The sequence below is a fragment of the Stegastes partitus genome, unplaced genomic scaffold (assembly GCF_000690725.1).
Source record: "Stegastes partitus isolate 25-593 unplaced genomic scaffold, Stegastes_partitus-1.0.2 Scaffold655, whole genome shotgun sequence".
Classification (NCBI taxonomy): domain Eukaryota; kingdom Metazoa; phylum Chordata; class Actinopteri; family Pomacentridae; genus Stegastes; species Stegastes partitus.
In genome coordinates, this window is record NW_007578386.1 from 309022 (window position 1) to 333543 (window position 24522).

Sequence of the window (24522 nt, forward strand, 5' to 3'; positions counted from 1 at the left end):
CGTTTTTACGGCATCATAAATCAGCAACATTTATTTCCACTTTTTTATACATTAAACGTGCATATCAATAAAACTAAAATCGATCATATAAATACCTCTACTGTAATACTGTTACAATAAATATGGCTCTACAGATTCTAGGTTAAATAAAAAAACCAAAACAAACTTCAGTATCAACCGCTGTGCGACACAAGGAGACACTCTCAGGGCCGGGGGGGGGGAAACTGTACATGTCTTCTCTTTTAGCACGTCTGTCGTGTCGGATGATGGGCCGGCCGGCGTCGGGTGATTGTGCTGTGATAAGGGCCTCGCTCGTCCTGCTCTCGTGTGAAAAGTTGTCCGTTCGCTCGCCGCTGTGCTTTCTCTAAAAGTGATTCCGTTGAAAAATGTTCACAGTGTCAGCGTGACAGATAAGAAAACTAGCGTCCTTTTTCATATCCGCTCTGAGACTCTGTTTGTTTTTTTTTGCCATGAATAATAACCCTGTACCATTTAAGAGGAGCCAGGCCTTTCACCATTTTGTGCCGGAGAGCAGAGGAGCACACACACACACTCACCACACACACACACACACACACACACACACACACAGAATTTCTACAGTTAAACACTCTCCTCCGCTTGTGCTGTAAAAAATTTTGTTTTTTACACCTGGTCTATAGCGTGATACCGTCAGGCAGTGAGAAGTGTTATGATACAGCTGTGAGTCACATGTACAGGAACACACCAACACGTCAACAGCCATGTCAAAAGATTACATACAGTACTTTTAAAATAGATTACCGAGAAACTGTTAATCTGATTACGTGCAAAAAAAAATAAATTAAATAAATTAAAACACACCTAGTCCTTCACAAAACTCCCACGCACAATCTTTTACATGATATACAATGAATAAATAATGTCTAGATTGAGTAATAAATATCATCACACAGATAATGTTTCGCCCGTAACTTCAGTCTTTATGTAAATGTCAAGTACTGTATAATGTCATCCCATGCACCGTCTTTAATCTTCCCTTCTGTAGCGCTCGCTGCATCAATCTTGTGCTTTCTTAACACCTAAACAAAAAAAAAAAACTCAAATAAGAGTCCACACGGATAGAGAGAGAGAGAGAGAGAGAGAGGACGTGATGCAAGAAGCTGTATGCGTCAAGTGACATAAGGGTGATTTATGCTGATAGCAATGATTAATAAACGTCTTGTGTAATATTAAAAGAAAGTTGAGAGAGGTTTCAATTTCAGAAGCTATCCGTCACAGCATCGTGGGTGGCAGCAAAGTTCCAAAGTCCAAAGAGTCAATCAGATATTGTGCAGTATCAATAATAACTAATGATACAAATAGATATAAACCTTTTTGTGAAAATAGACAAAAAACAGAGAAGAAGAAGAAGAAGAAAGAGGAGAGTGTAAAAACAAGGAGAGGAGTCGTGTCTGTGCGTTTTCCCTCTGTTGCCTCAGAAGCCGGGTACGTGGCAGTACGCCTCCAAGGAGGACAACAGGATGTAGATGAACCAGAGGGAGAGGAACATGAAGAAGGTGAGGAGCTTGGCTGTCCGTGGGCCTCCCAGCTCTCCGCCCGACACCGAGGGACGTCGGCGGTAGAGCAGCAACATCACGCACACCAGCGCCATGATGGTGAAGAGGGTGACGGAGAAGGCCAGCGAGCCCGGGTTCACCCGGAACACCTTGCCTTTGGTCTGCCAGTACACGGCGGCGATGGTCCAGGCCACGCCGATGCCCAGGAACACGTTCACCGCGTTGCTGCCCGTCACGTTCCCGATGGAGGCGTCGGCGTATTGATCCTGGATGGCGGCCACCTTACTCGCAAATGTGTCTGTGAAAGAAGGAGGAAGCGGTGAGTTTGTACAAATCAGGTATCGATGGAGATCCAGACTCTGACGGGGGCAGAAAAAAGATCCACCACCGCCTAAACAAACATTACAGGAAGTTAATGACAAGTAATATGAAATTAAACAACCAAACTGACTTCCTGAATGGCTAATAAATGGATTAACTATTGCTTTATCAATATGTTTGATGCTCTCCGTTAGAACAAGCTTTAGGTTGCCAGGTTGTGAAAATCCTGTTTGTGAATGTAATTCTTAGTAAATCCTGGTGTCTGCAGCTATGAATGCTCTTAATCTAGTTATTTATTGGTGTATAGTTGAATAATAATTACAATAATCAACCGTGTTGACTTTTGTAAATGCTATGAAAGTCAAAGCTTAACATACAGAGGAATACCTTCATTTCTTTTCTGATGGTTAAATCGACACCACGCTCGTCTTAATCTGCATCACAAAGTCCCTCTCTGGCTGTTATCTATGTATGTACTTAAAACAACCCCAAAGGGACGTGTTGACAAGATGAAGAACTTAATTTGTACTGGAGGCGCTCTTTGAAAACAAAACCGTATCAAGCAGCTCATGAGCTTAACTCAGATGGTGTCTGCTAAAAGATGTTATAGATGAAACTTGTTCTGCTTCTTTCTATAGAGGATAGTTTGGTTTGACCTTTGCTGAACAAGCAAAGGACAAACCAGCATCACTGGCAACATGCTAGTTTGCTAATTGTGTTATTTACTGACAGTTGCGAGCTAGCACGCCACACGTTGGGTGGAAGCTCCACTGAAAGAGCAAATTGTCTTTTTTTACATTTTGGTTTGTTTTTATGGGTTAAAAAGAAAGAAATGAAAAGTTAAGGGGGTTTTAGGTGGGATGTAGGGTGTTTGGACGTCCCCATGCTAACTTTTCCCCTCTTTATTTCTTGTCATTATGCTAAGCTAGGCTAACTTGCACTTGGTTTTAGCTTCATGGTTGCACCATTCAGTTAAATCATAATAACTAATATGTGACCCATCTACATGAAATCAGTCGCACTGGGCTGTTATGCGTAAACAAAAGCGGCGTGTTTCTACCACATGACGCAAATCACGGGACAGGATTGGCTGGCAGTGACACAAGTGACTTCCATGGCTTCGTTCTGGTGTTACCGCTCACGCATGTTGATGGTGTTTGACAGCGATATGGAGCGTAATATTATGCTAAGCTAGGCTAACTTGCACTTGGTTTTAGCTTCATGTTTACACCGTTCAGTTAAATCATAATAACTAATATGTGACCCATCTGCATGAAATCAGTCGCATTGGGCTGTTATGCGTAAACGGCGTGTTGCTACCACATGACACAAATCATGGGACAGGATTGGCCGGCAGTGACACAAGTGACTTCCGTGGCTTCTTTCTGGTGTTACCGCTCTCGCATGCTGACGGTATCTGACAGCGATATGGAGCGTAATATGTTACCTACATGTAGAAAACAACCAAAAGGGCCGATCTAAGGAATAAACCCCAAATCAGTATTTTATCGTGGTAACGTAATTCGGGCTGCATCCGGGATATAGCCCAAGGTGCAATGCGACTGATCTCATGCAGGTGGGTCATATATTACACTGGTCTACACACATTTTGGTGTCACAGTTTTCTGAGCTGATTTTAGACAATTGCAATGTGCTGAATCCAAATATTACACTGGTTTTACTCAATGAGGTCAAAATTTTGATTTGATGAAACATGCAATTTACTTGTATTTACCTTTACAAATGTTTACGCTCATCAACTTTTGGATAATTTAGCTTATCACAAGGATTAGAAAATGAAAATAAAAATGAAAATAAAATAAATCAATCCCTAATGCCAAAAAATGTAATCGATTTAGTGGTAAAATCGATTTTTTAAAAATCGAGTTAGCATAAAAACCTGACCTGATACAGAAAAGCAGATGTCATGTTTGGATTCAGCATCGCAAAAATGTCCTAAATCTGTTAAAAAATCCTAGACACCTTCAGTAAAGTATTTTTTTGTAACCCAGTGTTATCAATGATGACCACCGGTCCAGCTTAAAGGTCTAAAGGGGTGTTTGAGGTAAAAAGACCAAATATTAAAACATCTTACAAATAACAGATCTGCAGAATTAACCTCATATCTGCAGATATGTATTGGAGGATTAAAGTAAATTACAACAAATAGTAAAAGCAGATGATGTCTCTGAAGCTCTCTGCCCCCAAAATGAACTTCTGTCACAGGCTGTGATTTCTGGTTGCTATAACTTTGGGATGAGTTCCTTCTAATTTACGTCCCTGCATAACGAGTCCGCCAGCTCGATGGAAAGCGAGGGGGTTTCACAAAGCGGAAACCTGTCAAAACCTAATTTCCATACTCTCCTTTGTACCTCTCTATGCCAGTGTTTAGGACGTAGCGAGCTGGGAATACAATTAGGCAGACAATAACGAGCGAAACGGTGTTTTTCTTTGTTTACAGCTTGTTAAGGTCCAAGACAAGTGCTTTGCAGAGAACTCCAGTGACAGCCCAGACAGAGGTAGAGGTAACACAAGGCTCCCCAAGCAGCTGCTTTTACTGCACCGGCAAAGCCCAGAGGAAACACAGGACAAGTGTGCCGTTAGAGCTGATCGACAGCACGGACGCCCACCTGGAACAGAGGTGCCAAGAGCCACGAACACCACAGCAGTGACCGAGTCTTTGAGGCCGATGGTGCAGCCGAAATGCGAGGCCAAGTCCCCGGTCACAGCTGTCAGAACGCCAATGAGGGAAATGGAGACAAAGAAACAGGCCCAGCCGTTCCAGTACTCGGTGGGCGGGACGAAAGCGAAGAGGACTTTCCAGAAAACTGTCAGGAAGTGCATAATGTAATCAAAGCAGGACGGCAGGCGCTCCTCCCCGCTCTCCTCTTCATCATCATCACCTGGCGAAGAGGACAGAGAGGAGACACATGAGGTCCAGCAGAAAAACACACACACCTGGAATTGTTGCTTCTGAGTCGATAAAAACTTCATTTAGAGCTTTTTTTTTTAGATGCAAAATTAGTAAATCTAATCGATCCAGCTGTCATAGCTTTACAAAGGGTCACGATGGGGAGTTTTTCATTCTGCATTCTCCTTGATCCACAGCCACAGTCAGCCCACACCAGTTTGGGGAAAGCTCTGCAGACACTACAGAAAGGCAGGATGATGGTTTACATTATACATTTATGGCTCTCTCTCCTTCCAGAGTCGCAGCTGCTCCGTCTGGCTCGGGTGGATGACAATGCTGCTGACATGGCCACGGCGGCTGTGCTCTGTAACTACTCTTTACTGCTCCTGTTAACATCAGCCAGGACATAATTGTTAAGAGAAATGGGATTTGAGGCAGTTGTGCTCAGATATGACAGCTGTGTTACCAGTTCGCCGTAGGAGGTCGGGAGCGCGGTGGCTTGTGCTCGCCCGTCACAATTATGTCAATTCGCCACGCACTCGCAGCCCCTGCATGTCGTTAGTGTCACACCCGTTAACAACGAATGATTGGCAGCGCTAAACGCCGCATGCAGCAGAGAGCCTCGGCGTCGTCTTCGCTTGTGACCTCTCCTTTCAATCCCAGGTGTCGCCGGAAATCCATTTTAGCATTTCAGAAATATTGCCTTTCCTGTCTAAGGAAGACGCTAAAAGACTTATTCATGCTTGTGTTTGACTCCGTTCTCTGGTCCTTTCACCACAACTAAACATAGAGAACACATTATTCCACTTTGAAAGGGTCTTTGAAAGGGTTGAATTCATTCAGGTTTTATTTGTTAAATCACTTAATGGACTAGCTGCTGTCTATTTGTCAGGTGTGTTGGCTAGATTTGCTCCTCCTAGACCAGGGGTGTCCAATCCTGGTCCTCCAGAGCCCCTATCCTGCATGTTTTACATGTTTCCCTTCTTCCAACACACCTGATTCACATGATCAGGATCGTTATCAGGCTTCTGCAGAGCTTGATGATGAGCTGATCATTTCAATCAGGTGTGTTGGAAGACAGAAACATCTAGAACATGCTGGATAGGGGCTCTCGAGGACCAGGATTGGGCACCCCTGTCCTAGACCCTCTGACTCTGGTCTCTGGTTCTCCAGAGAACAACTAAGACGAACAGAAATGCTGCATTCTGTGTTAAGTCTGGAAAAGTCTTCCAGAAGAGTAGATAGAATAAGTAGAAAAACAAAACTTATCTTATTAGGCTTGTAGTTTTTTTTTTTATCTAGTTTTATGAATTTTACTGGTATCACACCTGTTTATTACTTTAATTATGGACTTTTTAGATTTTATTCTTAATTTCTTGGAGCTGCAGCTGCTGAATGAGCGAGGACATCCAAATAAAGTTATTATTATAAAGTTAATCATTACAACCAAAGCACAGCGATCACGACAGCGACAGCCAAACTGATGATTGTTACAGACACAATCACAGCTGCAGCCTTGTAGCAATTACACAGACCAGAACCTGCCTGACCTCAGCCAGGCGCCTCCACTGGTCGTCTATTACATCTTAACAGATAGTCATCATAACACCCATCTCCATTAAACCCAGTCTCGCTGTGGATCAGTGGGAATGCAAGACTTATCGCGAGGTAACCGTAGACTGTGAATAAAGATGGACAAACCCAGAGATATATTTTGAAGCAGCTCAGTGTGGCGGCTTTTCCTGTCACCATCTTTGCATTACCTGACTCCTCCTAAGTCCCAGCAAATCCACAACTGAGCTAAAATATGGAGCATGAGTGGAGCTGGGTGTGACAGCAACGTAAAGTGGTCACGTCCTTAATCATGCATCACTTTAAACCCAACACAATGTCAACAGGTGAGTTCTATAAACATGAATCCCTCGTAAAGTTATTATGAACGGGGAGTTTTATCTATAGAGACCTGAACTGTTTTGTGTATCGGGCTGTAAACATGTTTGTTTCTACTGTAAAATTAGACATTTTTACACGGAAGCCTAAGGAGACCGACTGGCTTCTGGCACCAACCTCTAGTGGACGTATGAGGAACTGCACTTCCATGTTGGCTTCACTTCTCAGCCCTCGAGGCAACACCAAAGAAATCAAGTTTAAATAAAAGGGTGCATGATGCTTTGGGAGCTTTGTGCACTGTTAGTTCAGGGGATGACCGTAAATTTAAATCTTTAAAAAGTTGGTGAAACAGTAAATAGTTCATATTTTAGTCAAGTTAAGTCACTACTATTTATACAGCTTATTTAAAACAAAAGCTGTTGAACCAAAGTGGCTTCCAGTAGAGAAACAGGGCTGGCATTTAGAAATTAAAGAAATTTAAATCCGAATGTTCACACCTAACAGTATTATTCATAATGTAAATATACTTGACTAATATAAATATTAAGACTAAAGCTTTACAGTATCATACAAATGAACATGACTAACCTACATGTTTACATTAAGAACCTACAGTATTCAATACTCTAACAAAAGTTAAAACTCTCCAAAATCTTAAAAGCTTAGAGCTCAGATAATATCTTTGACAGCCAGGATTATCCGCTGACCTCCATCACCCTGAAGTTAATTGACGGAGATGTGGCAGCTAACCATCAAACCGCTGCATTAAATCTGTAAACGTAGCTATGATTCAGGGATTGAGATGTGCATATAGGCAAGAGGCGTATTTTCTATTTATACATACACTCAGCATGTACAGTAAATCTGAGTGACCTCAACCACGGAGACAAAATGAGGGAAAAGAGCGTAATAACGACATGACACATCTCTGGTGTCTACGTCAGCTTTTAGCGTTTTGTGCACTAGCGCAGATCTGAAAGGCTTACAAAGCCAACAAATGGCTTTTAAAGAGCAAACTGAAAGGATTCACTACACCACGTAGATGGACATGAATTCTTCAGAGCCATTAATTGTTCAGGCAGAGCTGCCGGTTTATGATGAGTCGGATGAGCGATCCACGACTTTGCTGTATGCAGTTTTAATAAACTGTCAGGATTAAACTGATGCAGCAAATAAACACAGAAGATGTATTAAAGCAAGCTTTGATTTTGTCAGTTCTTTCATTTGTTATGTGTTAAATTAAGTTTTTAAAAAATTCAGCCAGTGTCAAACTGGAGCATGTTGAATTTTAATATAAGAAATAAAAAAATGCTGCACAACAGGCAGCTGGTGGGTCTGATCAGCCTGCAGGCTTCGTCTTCCACAGGTCTGCTCTCAGAGGGCTGAACAGATGAGACGTTTCAGGACGCTGCGACTCACCTGCGCTGACAGTGACAGCACTAACAAACTGCTCCCTCCAGCTGCTGCTCCCCACCACCAGAGCCAGGTTGGTCTTCTTGATCAGCTTGTCCACCGTGCTCTGCAGACGGGCCGCAAAGGCAAAGACAGCAGAAGAGAGGAGGTGCGTTTACAGGTACAAGATACGGTATAATCTTATCACCGTGCGACACAGGGGACAGTGATGGGATGAATTATGGTACAATTAACAGCATCCCTCCTTCTGCCGTGGTGCACAGTGAGTCACCAAAACAGATGCAGGGGAACACAAAACCCCTCCGTCCCTCAGGAGGACGGCACTTTGCCAGCAGAAAGCTGCTTTACACCAGAGCAGAAAATAGAGCCGGCGCATGAAACCGGAGCTGTGAGTAAGAGTGCAGTATCATGTTTCAGCCTAAACCCTCTTAAATTGTCTTAAAGGGGCGCAGCACCTCTTTTACACTCGAAGATCAGTGAACTGGTGAAGAGGATTGCAGCGCAAACCTGTAAACACAATGAGCTCAATGTGCTCAGCGGCTCTGACTAAGATGATGTCACGGGGATGGAAACAGAATTATCTGAGATTGGGCCCGGAGCCTGACCGGTTCCATAAGCCTCCATAAATGCTGCATTATGGTAAATGATGCATTTTTCTCAACTTCTCCGACTAGTCAAGCCGGCTGGAATGATGACTGAACGACTCCACGGGCAGAGCCTCCAGTTAGAGGAACACAACTCATAATTTATCGCACATCCCTGCTCAGATTAAATATTAATCCCCCACAGTCAGACCCAAAATATTGTGATAAAACCAAAATCGGTGCAAGTGAAAGTCTTGTCAGGTGTTTATGAGCTTCCAGGAAGATTGTGGCTCATTCAGTAAATGTTGTGAAGTCATTCGTTTGTGAGCTACGAGGTAAAAAAAAAAAAGAAAAAGCTGTGTATTCTGAGTTACCTTGAACTCGTAGGACTCCTCAATGACCACCTCCAGCTTGGTGTGCTCTCCCAGACAGGGGCAGCCCATCTTTGACACGTCCTCCGGCCCCACAGCTGTCTTGTTGTCATTGGTGTCTCCTGCAGCACAGAAGCAGATTGTGAAAGTCGCTGCTCCTTCCCTCGTCAGCGGCGTGTTTGACTATTGATCAGAACATCAGTTTCAGGTGATGACTGGTTGGTTTTTGCCTGTGCATTAGGACCAGTAAAGACATGTTTGTATAATCACATCCTCAGCAGTAAGGAGCTGCTGTGGCACAGAGGAGGCAGGGAAGGAGAGGAGAGGGATTTCTGTCATCTCTGATATGGTGTGCTCCAGTCTGCTGGATTGACTCGACTTCTTTTCTCTGAATCTCCACTCGGTGACGGAGCAGTCAGTCATAAATGCTAATCCTGTGCCCAGAGGTTGATTGACGAGTGTCATCGGTGAAATAAATAAAAGCATCCCCAGCCTGAATATAGAAACTCAGGATAATACAAATTATAATAAGGGGTTGGAATTAATTTTTAAAATCATACATAAACATTTATTTGTATCAGTAGATAGTTTTTTTTTGGATATGTGTTGCATTGCTTATTTATTTAATCCCACACTTATCAGATTTATGCGTAGACATTCTTCATTTGGAATGTATTTATTGTCTTAAATAATTCATGAAATTCAGTTTTATTCATCTAAATCTGTCTCGAATGTTCTTCCATGAATTGCTTTCATGATAAATGAGCACGTTATGAGTCATCCAGACACATTTCCAAGTACTGCCTGTTTATTTTAAGGTAGTTTGTCAAAACCCTGACGAGCCCTCCTATCTGTTGTAGTTTCTGATTGCTTCAAATCTGTGTGGTTCTGGGTTTAAGCCTGCTGCCTGGTTGGAGCTTTTCTCCATGAAGTTTGCATGTTCTCACAGGTTTTCTCCGACCGTCCGAAGACACGCTGAGGTTAATTGTTGATTCTAAATTGTCCGTAGGCTGGAGTGTGAGTGTTCACGGTTGTCTGTCTCTTTGCGTTAGCCCCGTGATGGACTGGCGACCCGTCCAGGATGTACTCCGCCTCTCACCCAACATCAGCCGGGAAAGGCTCCAGCCCACCGCGGCCCTCTACAGGACAAAGCGGGTAACTATCATCTCGTGTGAGCACGCCCAACAAGTGTCACATTATCTAACCGAGTTTGATAAATATGCCGCTGTAAGAACAATGACCTAATTATTTGGAGATCTGGTGGCAGCGATGGGGAGGGTTTAGCCGTCGTGTGGGTGGGGAACACACACAGCTCGCTTCTGCTTGGTAGAAAATAAATCATACAGATGTGACTGTAAAGAATCTTTAAGTAAAACTGAACTGCAAATACTGAATGATCTACAATTTTTTCTGCGATGCATTTTTAAATAACCGTATAGAGATTGCACACACACTGAATTAAAGTAAATGTGTGGAGAAATGTACAAATTATAAATATCTCCTCTGGGCCTTGTCCCCTTTAGCTCCAACCCTGACCTAACTACTTTATTTAAGTCATTATAAAGAGCAAACATCAGACCTTGAGTCCTCCAGCAGAAAGTCTGGTCGTGAAACACACCAAAGAGAATTTGCTGCAGACTTAATAAGAATTTCTACCAATGGATATAATCTGTGCTGCCCCAGGAAGTTAAATAAAATATAAAGGGAGCGTGGATGCAAAGTTACATTTACTTTAGGAGAGGAAATAATGAGCTGTGTCCTCGACTCACCGTGCCTCTGTCCCACCTCCAGCAGGATGGGCTCCTCCAGCACGATGGTGAACGTCTTGTTCTTCTCGTACTCCTCGTCGTCGATGATCTTCACGTTCAGCAGCTTCCTAAAGGCAGAGAGGAGGGAGGGGAACAAGAACCAAAGAGAGGAGACGGATTAGATTTATTCAGGAATTAGCTGTCGATGGCGGGTCGACCCGCTGCGAGCCTCTGTTACCTAAAATCGCTCAAAAATAGAAGCAACACGGCGAACCGGCGAGAGCTGCTTCTGATGCTAAGTCCATGCTTTTGTAGACATTCGAATGAAGCCGGTGTAGCCAAGAGGTAGGCCGCCTACACGGTGAATCATGAAACAGATCTGTTAGATAAGAAGGATGGAAGCTCAAGATTTCAATAAATTAAGCCGCCGTGCAGCACTGCAGAGAATTATATGTGCACAATAACGGAATGAAATATACATTTTTAACACCCCACAAGAGGGTGGACTCCTTCCGCACCATTAATTCCATTAGAGCACAAGTATAGCGAAATAGCCCACATCCCTCCCACACACTCCAAGTTTATAAGTAATGGGAAATTGAAGTGTTATCTTTCTCTCTGTGGAAATTAAGCTCTGCCTGTTTAGAAAGCTACGTTAAAGGCAAACTCTTCAGGACCTATTTAAAAAAAAAAAAAAAACACGTGAGGCCGCGGCGTCAAACTGTGACCGACATATTTTCTTCAGCCAGCTTCATTCTCCTCCACTGTCACAGTCAATCTCTCGCTCCCTCTCCCTCCTTCTCCCTAATGATGTGTGGGTGGCCGTCTATTTCTGTCTACACATATACACTCAGGGTTTGACAACACGCAGCAAAGCGCCTTTGCTTTGCTGAAGAGAAGAAGTTTATTTTAAACGCCGATGAGACGTCATCGGCTGTCTAATGTCAGGGAAAGTCATAACGGTGGGAGCAAACATGAAGCCGAGGGACCTTTTTACAACGGGAACAAATGAGTTTGTGCGCGCGGAAAGTTCACGCTGAAGCATCATTTCGAGGGCCTTAAAATAAAAATGTGAAGCCCCGGTTGCTGTAGAGTGTAATCACACAGCAGCAGCAGCCATTTTGGCATTACATCACATCTGAGGCGGATAATGTTTGTCTTGCTGCAGCCAGCCAAGGCGAGCAAAACATGACCGCAGAAGATCAGACAAACATTTACATTCTCCAGATTCTCCACTGAAATATGAAGGAGGAAATAAAAAAAAAAGGGGCTGTCAAAAACCCAGCAGGGAGCCGGGTTTATATAATGCATTAGGATGATTAGCTGGCAATTTGGATCTCAACCTCTGCCAGAGTCTGATGCTCATTTGCACTTGGTTTAGTCAAAAGGTGGGTGATCAAGGAAAAGGTGAACAACTGTCTCCACATTAGACTGTTTTTTTCTTTACACTTTCTTTCATTACTTTGGTGAATCTGTCTATCAAGTAAAACGGTTCTTTTTATCTTACATTTTTAATTTTCAAGTATTTTCAACACACGGATGAGTAACAGCTTCACCCGGTTGACGCACAAATACAATAAATGAACAGCTCCAGTGGAAAAAATAAGTACAAAATCTCAGGTTCAATGAAATGATCTTAAGTATAAAGAAACTTGGGTTAGCGATGAGTCAGCTGTGAGTTATCTCAATTTCTACCTTTAGATATAACAGGAGGTTGAAGGTAATTTTTAGATTTTATTCAGTTCAGATTTTGGAAAAATGAGGAATCTGACCAGAACTCAGTGAGGTGTAGTGAAGTATTATGTTCATGTTAAACTATCCATCTGATCCCCGTGAGTCCAAGCTCCTACATTTACTTTAGGCTAATATTTTTGCATTTACAATGTGGGGGAAAAAAATGTGTAACTGGTTTTATAACTATTTGCCTCGAAGCTGAACTTACTAGAGAGCAACCTTGCTGACTAATGGACTGATAAATGATTTAAAGGGGAAGTCTGTGAATCAGGGAAAGGATTACTCATATTTAGTTAGTTAGAATATGTACATAATTAGCATGTGTTAGTTTTAAAGCCACTCTTACTCCCTTTCTCCTCAATAAACCTTCTTATTTCTGGGGCATCAAATGCGGCTGTTTTGTCAAACCCGCTGATGTCTCTGAGATGCCGTCCTCTTGGTGCTACTTGCTTCAATATTCAACATCTGAAGAGTTCATTTGCAAAAACAGATAACTCCAAATAATCACAAACCTTCAGAAAACCCGCTTCTCCATCGTCTACCTGAGACTATATCAATCAAACTTGAGTTCTCTCTGTTTTCATGTCATTTCTGCTGAGTCAGATCCACTCAGCTTCAGTTTGATTCATATTATCTCAAGCAAACAACGAAAAATAAACTTTCTGAAAATCTACAAAAATATCTGTTTCTGCAAATGAGCTCTTCATTTGTAGACGCATAAGAGCTTTTCTAGGTTTCCTTGTGGACGTGTACAGCTGCAGACGATGCAGACGTGTTGTTTTTTTCTTAAGCTGCTGTTAAACTTTGTGCGTCCACGATGATGTGAGGCTCCATGAGGACCTGCATGATGGAAATTTTGTAATCTTACAAAGTCAATGAGAGTCTTTGTGGACGCCAACACTGCCCTTAGTCACAGGATGTCACCTGGAGACAAAGGTTTAAAGGTTGGCGCCCCATGTTGGATCATTATTTATTTTTACCTATTTTCATTTTATTTTAAGACTGTTTGGTTAAGTTTATACGGAAGCTGAGAGCGGTCATGGCCGCACATTTTTTAAACGGTCGTTTTCTCGAGATAACGAGATAATTATCCGTGGATACTGATGCCTGTGTTTACAAAGAAACGAGTGACGCTCTGGAGTGCAGCAGCGACTTTGCTGAGAACGGACTGAAAATGTCAGATCGAGGTCATTGATGAACGCATCAGACTTTACTTCTCTCGAGGTCTGACGCAGGCTGAACGAAGTTGGTTTTCTCGAGATAAATTATGTAGTTTTCACGAGAAAACGATTCTTGTTATCCCGAGATAACGAGAAAATGAACTCGTTATCTCGAGAAAACGGCGAAGAAAGAACAGCAGCGGAAAACGACCGCTCTCAGCTTCCGTAAGTTGAAGCACCAAAACTGCTCGGTTAGATTTAGTAAATAGACCTGGCTTGGAATAAAATACACCCATTTACATCATAATGTTAGAAGACAAACTTCTCGTATGACCAAGTAAGAACAAAGGGACACACGGAGTCGATTTCTGATGGTTACAGATTTTTAACCTGTGCACTGAAAACTGAGGCTAAAGCTTAACCGGTGTCCCGACAAAGTGGCTGCATGTGAGAAGCATTAAGACCAGGCTTCCTGTGTGTAAGCTGGAATATTGTGTGAATCGATCTGAGACACTTTCTCGTTCAGCAAACACAGAACAGACAGCTAGCAGGTCGTGTGGAGATCAGCGTCTTTGCCGTTATATCTAAATGTAGAAACATCTACTGGTGCCCTTTGAGCGGTTGTGGAAGACTACCTGAAGGTATTTTCTGGCCGGGCTGGGCTTCTAAGAAAGACTTCGCTCCCTGTAAAAGTACAATTTCGCATTGATCCGGTCATCAACGCCGTGGAAAGAAAACAATTTAGCATATTTCACAAAATGCCCATCTATTCTTTGGAATTGGTCGTCGTTTACGAGGGTCTCCCTGCCTCTCAGGTCGAAATGGTCACTGCAAGAATCAATTTTATATCACCGTGCGGTTCTGCTTGGCGAGCCCTGCGTCTCTGCAGGTCGATGCAAACTCTCATTATTGCGGCACAGTTGGATTCTATCAAGACAGTAAAGCCTTCGCTTACTGCATATTACATTTCGCAGTGTAGATAACGGCCATCGCTGGCTGCCCGTCGGCTCCATTCCTGGGGTTAGTTTCTGAGAAGTCATCGTGGGCAAGATATCCTGTTATTATACCTGTCACACACACACACACACACACACACACACACACACACACACACACACCTGCATTGTCTGCCTCCGAGGATTGATCTCTTCCACCTGGAACAACCATAATCTCTTCTGTATACGTGGAACACACTGCGCTCTGCCAGGCTCGTCCCAGTGTTAATAAAATTTCAGAAAGTGTCTCACATTTTCTGAGAGTCTGTTTGAAAAAGTGTGTTTGGAAATCAATTAGCCGGATTGCCTTGGATTAACCTGAGAAAGGAGAAACCAGCCGAGGCTCCAGGGGCACAATCGCTCAGCGGTGGAACCTGTCACCCCCAGAAACAAGCGATTCTTAAAGTAGCCCCGGACCTTTTTATCTTTTGGAGTTTCCCTCTCCTCCACATCTAAAGGATGCTCGAGTTTCCTCCCACAGTCCAAGAAACATCAACAGTAAGCCGTGAGGGCTGGGAACTCTGCCTACAGGTATCAGCGAGAGTGATTTCACGCCTCTGTGTTGGCTTTAGGAGGGTATCTCTGATTTCTCCTCATGTTGACCTGTGGGCTCCGAACCTCCTGAGACTCCAGACGAAGACGGAGCCAGCGGGGAGAGCGAGCGGATGCACGGCGGCAGTTTTCGCCACTAAATTGGGCGCCACTGTTCAGTTAGAGAAGCATTAATCAAACCGGTGTGTCTGCATATATCTACATTACTGGAGTGTCCTTGATCAACACACTGAGTCTCCACCGGCTCCAGAAAGGCTGCGATTGGGCTGAACGTGAACACAAAGCAGCCGCGCTCTGAAGAAATATGCTTTTCATATCTGCAGCATATAAAGCACCGAGGTGTCTCCGCTGTGTTGTGGGGTTATTATGCAGAGGAAATTTACACTGAAAGGAAAGGTTTCTGACTTTTATAATGACAAATGACACAACCGCTGATAACTTGTACTTGCAAAATTGTGTGCGAACACAACAGAGAATGGCTCCTTAATGACATCTGAACTAATAAGCAAAAGGAAAAGAGATGAGCAATGGAGCGGTTCACAATTATTTCTGGTCTGCAGCCACGCTGGCTGTTTGCTGCTGCTGCGAGGCTGTGGTTAAACACACGGGGATAAATGCTAACGTCGACAGGTTAGCGTGTTTGCAGTGACAACGCCGACATGCTGACGCTCAGCAGGTGTAGCGTTTAACATGTTCAATCTCACGGTTTAGCGTGTTAGCATTATACTTGCTGATTAGCTGGCTGATGGGAAAACATTCCAGCCTGATGTTGGCACCAGATGAAAACTAAAAGGATCATCAAAGTCGCGGGGATTCATCCTCCAGGGACCACGAATGTCTGTGCAATGTTTAGTGTCAGTCTGATCCTATAAATGGTGAAATGTTTCACCGGACAAACACAGTCTTGCTGGTGGTACTGGGAGAATGTTGAGCGATAACCCAGTAAAGCCAAGGATGTGTTCAGGGTAGTTCTACAGACTTTACTTTGAAGCACTGATCTTTGTCAGTATAAGGCCTGGCCATACCTACTGTATCTGTTATTTCCCAGAACAGTCAAGGCCACTGAGATATTCCATCATCTGATATGCTAATACTTGCAGATTTTCTTTATTGCTCTTTAAATCAAGGACAGTGTCAGGAGATGTGTTTTTATAACTGTATAGGGGAGATAGTCTGTAATGTGACAGTATCAGAACCATGATGGTGGATGATGAGGATACTTATATTAACTGAAGTGGTCACATATAACAGTCTAATTGCAGACGTGTCCAACCAGCCAAATGGCAAGTTTGCTTTGGGTCCACCAGAGTCTAGGATCGCCTTCTTTCACACTGTGCTCATCTTTTAACCCCTGTTGAACCATCGTCATGCAAATCCAATCCATTATCTGTGTTTTCGTATAAATGATCTTAGCTGTATCCTGGAGACGTAGACATTTGCTGGAATTTTAAAACCAGATTACCTTTTGGCACAAAGAGAAGCAAGTATCATTGGAAATGGTAAATTCTACTGTTTTTTTTGTAAATGCCTAATATGGTCACGTATGCTTATGTTGTGTTGCTCTTATGAAATAACTGCAAGTGACATTAGCTAGCATAATGTTAACTGCTATCTTCCCATTAGATAAGCTGACGACCCATTCAGCTGCTTTAGTTAGCATCAGCTGCAAGGTGGTTCAGTGGTTAGCACCGTCGCCTCACAGCTAGAAGGTCGCCGGTTCGCGTGTCGATGAGGACACCCGGGATCTTTCTGCGTGGAGTCTCCATGTTCTCCCCGTGGTTCTCTCCGGGTTCTCCGGCTTCCTCCCACACAGTCCAGAAACATGCTGAGGTTAATTGGTGATTCTAAATTGTCCGTAGGTGTGAATGTGAGTGTGCTTGGTTGTCTGTCTCTAAGTGTAGCCCTGTGATAGACTGGTTACCTGTCCAGGTGAACCTGCCTTCACCCTGAGTCAGCTGGGATAGACTCCAGCCCCCCATGACCCTAGTGAGGATTAAGCGGTGTATAGATGATGGATGGATAGTTAGCATCATGTGGTTAATTCAATCTTAGTCACAATAATGATGCTAAAAGTGTTGGCTAATTAGTTGCCAACTTCCTCTTCTACCCTGTGAACTCTCTGACATTTACTGTGTTTCCTTGGTTACAGGAGATAAGACGCCACCGACAGGCGACCAAAATGAAAGCAGCAGCACTGAATAATGTGATGAGTTCCTCTGGGTATAAACCTTGTTGAAAACATCTGGGATGATACAACTACACGTATCTACACAATATGTGACACTGGGATTTTTTTTTTTATTCAACCGTAAATGTCACATATCACAGCTTTAAATCATTCAAAAAGAATTAATGCCAAATGTCACAAACTGCAGTTCCTCTAGCGGCCACTTGAGGCTGTTTTCCACTATGTTAAAATGTCCAACGCTACAGCAGAAATAAACACATTTACAGCCTGGTACTAAAAACAGATTTTATTGATAATTCTTTTCCACTCATGACAGCTGTACTGGGGCTTAATTTTGATAAAACTTATCTGTTTAAATTGTAATAAGGCTTAAAGTTATGCATAATTAAAGGCGCTTTTAAGTGAGAGGTGGATGCCGTCTAAGGACACACTCAGAGCTGTTTGCACCAACTCTTGGCTCGTTTTTTTTTGGATTAGCCGGGAGTTAGGAGGAGTCTGGCTCTGCCAAGATGGCAACAGCTGGAGCTCCCCCACACACTGAACTTCAACACCGCTGTTCAGGTAACCTCTGGGTAACGTTCGGTTTGTCCATTTCTATATACGCGTTAATCCTGTTCCCGTTGAGATAATTCGGTCTGAGTCACGGCGGTGGGCTGATTGACCAACAATGCTTCCTTTGAACTGTGTCACCAGGAAGAATAAAAAGTATAGTGCAATTATATCAAGTATTGTAATTAGATTGCCGAGAGCATAAATTATAAGAATGAATGCCTCATATCAGCGCTGCTCAAACCTTCCACAGAACCAAGCATATGATTTTAGAAGGGTCTAAATGTGTTAACGGCACCCGTCCCTGACTCCGCCGCCCCTCTTCTATCCGTGTTTTTCGGCAAGCCCGGGATGTTATTGATCCTGACTACATTAGGCGTGAGAAATAAAGAATATCAGGGTATTGATTTTCCTTTTCAGAAGTGATCCCCTCACATCTCTTTCATCTTAGCTTATGTAACTGCCCCCGTTATCCACTTCAGCCTCAACTAGTGTATGGTGAGACACACATTTTTGAGGCGCTCACAAAAACAGATACGAGCTTATGCTACACACAGGCATCAAAGGGTCTATGCAGATTTCCTTCTAATCCATAAAAAAAAAAAAACAGAATGTAAAACGGTCCTCTATGTCAGCCTGTTTATTCTGGCTCAGAGGTTTGTGTCTGTACATCATAATCTATTTACTGCAGTGCAGAATTTAGATGCTAAATTATTATTTAACTGCATGGCTAGATTTTTAAAACCGTTCCTCCTGGCTCCGTGTCAAACGCTTAAAAACTTGGCTTCCACCTCTTTTGCTCCTCTGTTTGCTCGAACCGGGAAAAAGGCAGATACACAAAGACACACAAAGCAGGAGTAACACACACACAAAGGTGCCTGGAGGCCTGCTGCCGAGTGTCAGCTCTTTGTCCTGGACGCCCAGGGAAACGCTCGGGTAAGAAAAAGCCAGCTCTGTTTGAAAGATGAACTTTGGCAGCCTGCTGAGCACCGAGAGGCGCAGATATGCATTTAACACGGCGTATGCAAGTTCATCCACTCGGAGAAAACAAATACGTAAAATGCGGAGATGGTTTGAGCTGACGGGGCAAAGACTCGCAGTGAAGGAGTTCCACCTGCATCTCTTAACAAGACTGACTGAGCTCTCCGAATTAAAACAGCCTCATAAAAAATTCAGTTTGACTCGAGCAGCTGAGTAGCATAAAGCAGGAAAAGAAAACGTGATTTGGTGGATTTAGGCTCAGGGGGGGATCTTTGGCTCCGTGGCTCAACATCAAGCTCTGATAAACAGCTTCAGGTGGCAACACGGAGCTGAATGCTGCCCTTTTCCAACAATAAGATTAGAAAATTAATTTAGATTCAAAGATGAGCCCCTGTTACTGGCACTTGTGATTCAAGATCTGAGTCGAACCTTTTTTCCACCCATGATCAGAGGACTCCTGCGTTTCCCCTTTAAGTCCTCGCTTGCTATTCTAAGGAGCACCGGAGCATCTGAGCCACAGCTTTGACAGTTCCCTTTGCATCTGGGGTTTTCTCTTCATTCATTTTCTGATAGCGACGCGTCCTGCCCTGCTGGGTCCTGCTCTCCGCGGACCTTCATCTCCCGCTACATGGCGGCTGTTGAGGAAAGCTCCTGATAAAGTGTGCAAGATGCTCGCGTCGCTGTCGGCTTGCCACAGCCTGATGCGCAGAGCCTCGGCTCAGTAGGTGAGGATTTTATCTACTGCTCAGTCTCCATTTGAGTGCAGATACAAGCTGCCTGCCTCTCATCTCACATTGTTACCCACTATTGACTCATTAACTGCAGCCTCTGTAGCTGTCTGCGGCACGGAGAGAACTTTTGGGACTCCTTTAACCCCTCTTCACTCTCTTTAATTGCTTTGGATGCTCCAGCAGCTCTTTTTAGTTCCCCTTTGGAGCGACATTTTGTTTGATGTGGGTTTAAAGTGGATCCTACCGCACAAGTGCGCCTTCAATAATACACACAGACTAGAAAAAAAAGCAAAGCAAATGCACGCGTGAACATCCTCTAAACACGGACCGGTGTGTTCAATAAATTTTTACCTGCGCTGCGAGGGAAACGAAGATAAACAGGGAGATCTGCATTCTCTTTGACACCGTGTATCACCTGCCTTTCCTCCCACTCGGCCGACCTACACAATACACCTACACATGAGCGCTGTAATTCTCCTCGCACAGACGGACTCATCTGACACGTTTTGGTCCTTTGTTTTCTCCTTTGGTGTTCATTAAATCATTCTGTGATGAGCTTGATAGAGCCGAGGGCATTTTGTTTTGTTTTTTTAGGAGAAGTAAAAAAAACAAAATCACCACTGTAGGTACCTGCCAGGTCCTTTGCTCCTCTCATCATAAAGCAAACACTACAAGTGTACTCATCATCCAGCCAACCCTTCCACACAGTGTTCAAGAGAGAAACTGGAAAAAAAAATCACACTTTCTGTGCTCTCTCTCCATCTCTCTCTGCACTCTTCCTCCCCAATCTTTTTATCTGCCTCTCTGCTGCTGCTGCATCCATGAATCCTTTTGTTAAAATAATCACACAGGCTTCTTCACATGCACCTGTTCCTGCTCCTCGCCGCCGTGCAAGTCACCTGTCTGATTTTCTTCCCTCCACTCTGTCGCTCGCATGCTTTGTTTTCTGCAGGGGGGGGAGTCTTTATTATGCTGCATTACAATGAACTCACATATAACCTGAACAGAAATCCCAAAGGGCTGCATTTTAAACCTGCATTCATTCACAGAACGCTTTGCCTCTTCTTCTTCCTCCTTTTCGTCTTCTCCTGCCCCTTCTTCTTTTTCCCATCAGCCTCAATGTTTCATTATCTGCTGCACAATTATATCCTCTTATCCTCCCACGTCATCCCTCTGAAAGATCTCAACTTCTCAGAGCGAACGTATCTGTGACTCATAAAAATAGTCCTTTCATCTATTACCAGAATAGATAACTTACAGTAATCTAGCAGGACTGTTTAACATACAAATGTGTGGGTTGTTGTGTTTAATCAAGTGATGAGGAGCAACAGCAAACATAAAGAAGAGAGAACCGGCACTCACATGGTCTCGTCGTTCTGAAACTCCAGCTTGCCGGACACCTCTTCATAGTCCTCCCCGGCTTTAGCGGTGCCCTCGACGGTGTGGTAGGGCACCGCCACCTTCCCCCTCGCCCCGGACGTCCGGTGGACCTTCACCTGCATGTTGCCGACGCTCTCGCTGACCCTCGTGGAGTTGCTCTCGAACGTGAAGATGCCGGCGTGGTCGTCGTCGTAGATGGTGACCGTGGCGGTGTGAGCGTTGCCCAGGGCGGCCTTCGGAGGGATGTGGGGGGAGAGACCCACGTTGCTGTTGCTGGAGGTGATGGAGCTCGGCTCCAGGACGGCCACCTCGGCGCGGTGCACGATGCGTGGGTTGCTGAGGCGCACGTAGAAATGCTCGTCCTCTTCAAAGATGTCATCGTCGATCACGCCAACAGTGAACTCTTTAGTCGTCTCTCCGGGCTTGAAGACCAAAGTGCCCTCCGCGAACTCGTAGTCTGAGCCGGCGTTGGCAGTCCCGTCCTCCGTCCGGTAGTCCACCTGTGAGGAAAGAAGCTCGATTAAATATTTAGAGGGTGGAGTTATAATAAAATGCTGAATTATTAATATTTTATCCCTCAATTCGCTGGAGTTGATTTTAAATTGACCTTGAGCGTTTGCTACATTTCTGTCATCCCTTCTGCTCTCACCTTAACAGTGCAGCCGCTCTCTCCTCCGTGCCGGCTCACCGACAGCTTCATTGAGCCGCAGTTCTCGAAGCACTGGTAGTGCGACGGGTCGAACTGCAGGTAGATGGTGTTGGGATCTTCCTCCTGCCCGCTGGCCTCGTGGCAGCTCACCACCTTCCTGGCCTGGTCGGCGGCGTGCTTCTTCAGGATGTTCCCGGCTCCGATCATCATGCGCGTGGCTTGGATGCGATAGAAGGCCCGGCTCTTCTGCTGCTGCACCAGCACCTGGTAGTTGGCCATCTCGATCAGCTGCTCCATGTCTTTCTCCGGGTGCCTCTGTTTCAAGTCTTTCAGGGTGCGCGCCATCTCCCGACGGGCCTCCTCCTCTTGGTCTTGCTCCGAGTTCATCCCTCCACCTTCCTCCACCCCCTCCAGCATCCCATCCAGAGCCTCCTTGGGGTGAGTGTGGGAGTTCACACCCTGCCCGTCCATCTCCAAGTCCATTTTGGTGAACATAGCGTCTCCCTCTGATTCGATGATGATGCCGCGGGTCTTGTCGGCGCGATAACGCTTGTGGACGTACTTGTAGAAGAGCAGGCGGCGGTCTGCGATCCAGGCTTGCAGCACACAGAGGGGGAAGAAGAGGAAGGTGAGCACTGCCTCCCAGACCTCCACCTCCCCGGGAGAGAACACAGACAGGATGAGATAGAGCCAGATGTAGGCGAAAATGCTCCAGGCAGCAGTGACAAAAAACACCCGCAGGTGCTTTATCTTGCGGGTTTCGTTTTCCGGCACCACATAGACGCAGATAGCGATGATGATGAACATGTTGAACGCAGCGCTGCCCACGATGGTGCTGGGACCCAGAGATCCGGCCTCAAAATTGTGACCCACCACCTCGATGACGGAGAGCAGGATCTCTGGCGCTGACGAGCCCAGCGCCATCAGAGTCAGGTTGGACACCGTCTCGTTCCAGATGCGCACCGTAGTCGTCGTGGTCTCGCCGTTCGGCTTCTTGATGGTGATCTCTCTCTCCTGAGAGGTGATGACCTCGATAGAAGACATGAAGCGGTCGGCGATGATGGACATGCCCAGGAACATGTATATGAGCGCTGCAAAGTAAACGATGGCGCGCGCAACTTTGTCGCCAACCGCCGGGTTCTGCGGGTTCCACATGGGCAGGACCACCCCCTCCGAGCAGTTGTCCTCACTGGAGCAGTTTCTCGGTGTGCTGCCGTTGTCTTCGTGGCCGGCACTTCCGTAGGAGAAGTGAGTGACCCCCGGGAGGAGGACCAGCAGAGCGGGGATGAACATGCAGGGGCTGGCGGGTGGAGTGTAGCTCAAGATCCGCTTGTGCAGAAACATGGTGGCGCGATGGTGTCTTCCGATGGCGGAGATCAGCGCATGTGAAGGTTCGTATACACCTCTGAAAAGACAGAAGAGAAAGACATTTGCGTGGTGGATGAGATAGCCACACTGAACATGTCACAAGTTCATTATTCAGAGTTCTATTTTTGAAATAGCCTCTACAAGGCGAGGTTTAACATCGCCAAAAGTGCTCACAGTCACGCTCTTTTGTATGCAAATGACGTGGGATCCAACAGTTTGGTTGGTCCGAGTTTGGAGAGCCAGAAATATTGGCACCTACTAATCGTTGAGTCACTGGTATTGAACTACCCTGTCCGACTCCCACACATATAATGTGGTCATTCTGTGCTCAGCAGCAGTAAAAATGTTACCCTCTGCACCTGTAGTATCGAGGGAAAAACTGACTCAGTCCAACATGTACTGTCAAGTTGGATGGGATTCCAAAAATAATCTCCACTGACAATGAGAATAACAATAAAAGAGCGGTTGTTCTTCAGCAGGCCTATTGATATAGATACTTTTTAAAGGGAAAAACAATTTTAGCGTCTCTTAGAAATGCAGCGTGCGGCTCAGCTCTACTGTATAATATACTGTTTAATGCTAAAACACAGTAAACAGCTTCTTTTTTTTTTTTTTTTTGCATTTTACGTAAGCCATCTAAAATATGTCAGGGGACAACTTAAAATAATTCCACAGTGCTTTTCTTGGCAGCAGCATCTTAGCAGCTTGAGTGAACAATTCAGAGAGTACAGCATCAACACTTTCCAGAGGATTAACATCTGCATCACCGAGAGAGAGAGAGAGAGGGGGGGAAACGCCACGTAACGTAATCGGGTGCTTCCTAATTAAAATTTCAAGACCATCTCCGTCTCAAAAATAGGTTGCCTACCTACAGCAGAGGAGATTTGACAATGCTTTATGTGTGCCACAAACGCTCTCATTGACATGCAGCAGAGAAAAAGCTGCATTCTCCACTCTGACCTGCATAACAGGAGAGCACGTTTTCCCATCAAGGTTTCAGGGTGAAGCAGAGCAGCACAGATGCAAAAATTAAGTTGTCATTTTTTTCTCCCCATGAGCTCATAAATAAATGACTAACAGCTCTGTATTTGTGCAACAGCTCGACACCTGTCTGCCGGACAGATTGAGGGAAACAGCAGCAGCACAAGATCAGCACCATGGACAGCGACTCCTGCAACCGATTGTGTGTTTACTCCATCATCCAGAGAGTTCAATATTCCACAGCACACTTCTGTGACATACATATATATATATATATACTCATACTGTCATTGATTCCCTCACTATCAACAACAAATAAATAATATATAACACAATTGGCGCACAGTCCTGCACAAATTTTGAGTGGGTGATGTTTCTATGGCAAACGCACGCCTGCCAACTGGTAGAAATGCAGGATTTTTTTTGTGTGGCAATACTATAGAGACAAAAAGCGTCTGTGTCTTTCCATCTGCTTTAG

General features: G+C 44.6%; 1 protein-coding gene across 7 annotated transcripts; it reads right to left on the reverse strand.

The window, feature by feature from the left end:
- Positions 1–1361: 1361 nt before the first annotated feature.
- slc8a4a (solute carrier family 8 member 4a) lies at positions 1362–23039 on the reverse strand. Of its 7 annotated transcripts, none has more exons than XM_008290107.1 (8): positions 21696–22850; positions 21029–21546; positions 10794–10904; positions 9403–9416; positions 9032–9150; positions 8068–8179; positions 4490–4762; positions 1362–1836 (listed from the first exon to the last, which is right to left on the reverse strand). In XM_008290107.1, the coding sequence occupies exons 1-8, from the start codon at positions 22848–22850 to the stop codon at positions 1457–1459; spliced, it is 2682 nt and encodes an 893-aa protein (XP_008288329.1). In that variant the 3' UTR covers positions 1362–1456. The 7 variants fall into 7 exon arrangements, with proteins under 7 accessions (XP_008288329.1, XP_008288331.1, XP_008288324.1 ...); XM_008290109.1 differs by lacking the exon at positions 9403–9416 and adding an exon at positions 14783–14801 and having other exon boundaries at positions 8080–8179; positions 10798–10885; XM_008290102.1 differs by lacking the exon at positions 9403–9416 and having other exon boundaries at positions 8080–8179; positions 10798–10904; positions 21696–23039.
- Between the last annotated feature and the right edge of the window lie 1483 nt (positions 23040–24522).

Coding starts and splice junctions, on each gene's coding strand:
- slc8a4a (XM_008290102.1), bottom strand. CDS start 23,039: ATGTTTCTGCACAAGCGGATCTTGAGCTACACTCCACCCGCCAGCCCC. Junction 9,151..10,797: donor GGAGGTGGGACAGAGGCACG/GTGAGTCGAGGA, acceptor TCTGTGCTGCAG/GAGACACCAATGACAACAAG. Junction 1,837..4,489: donor TCTTGGCACCTCTGTTCCAG/GTGGGCGTCCGT, acceptor CTTCTTTCACAG/ACACATTTGCGAGTAAGGTG.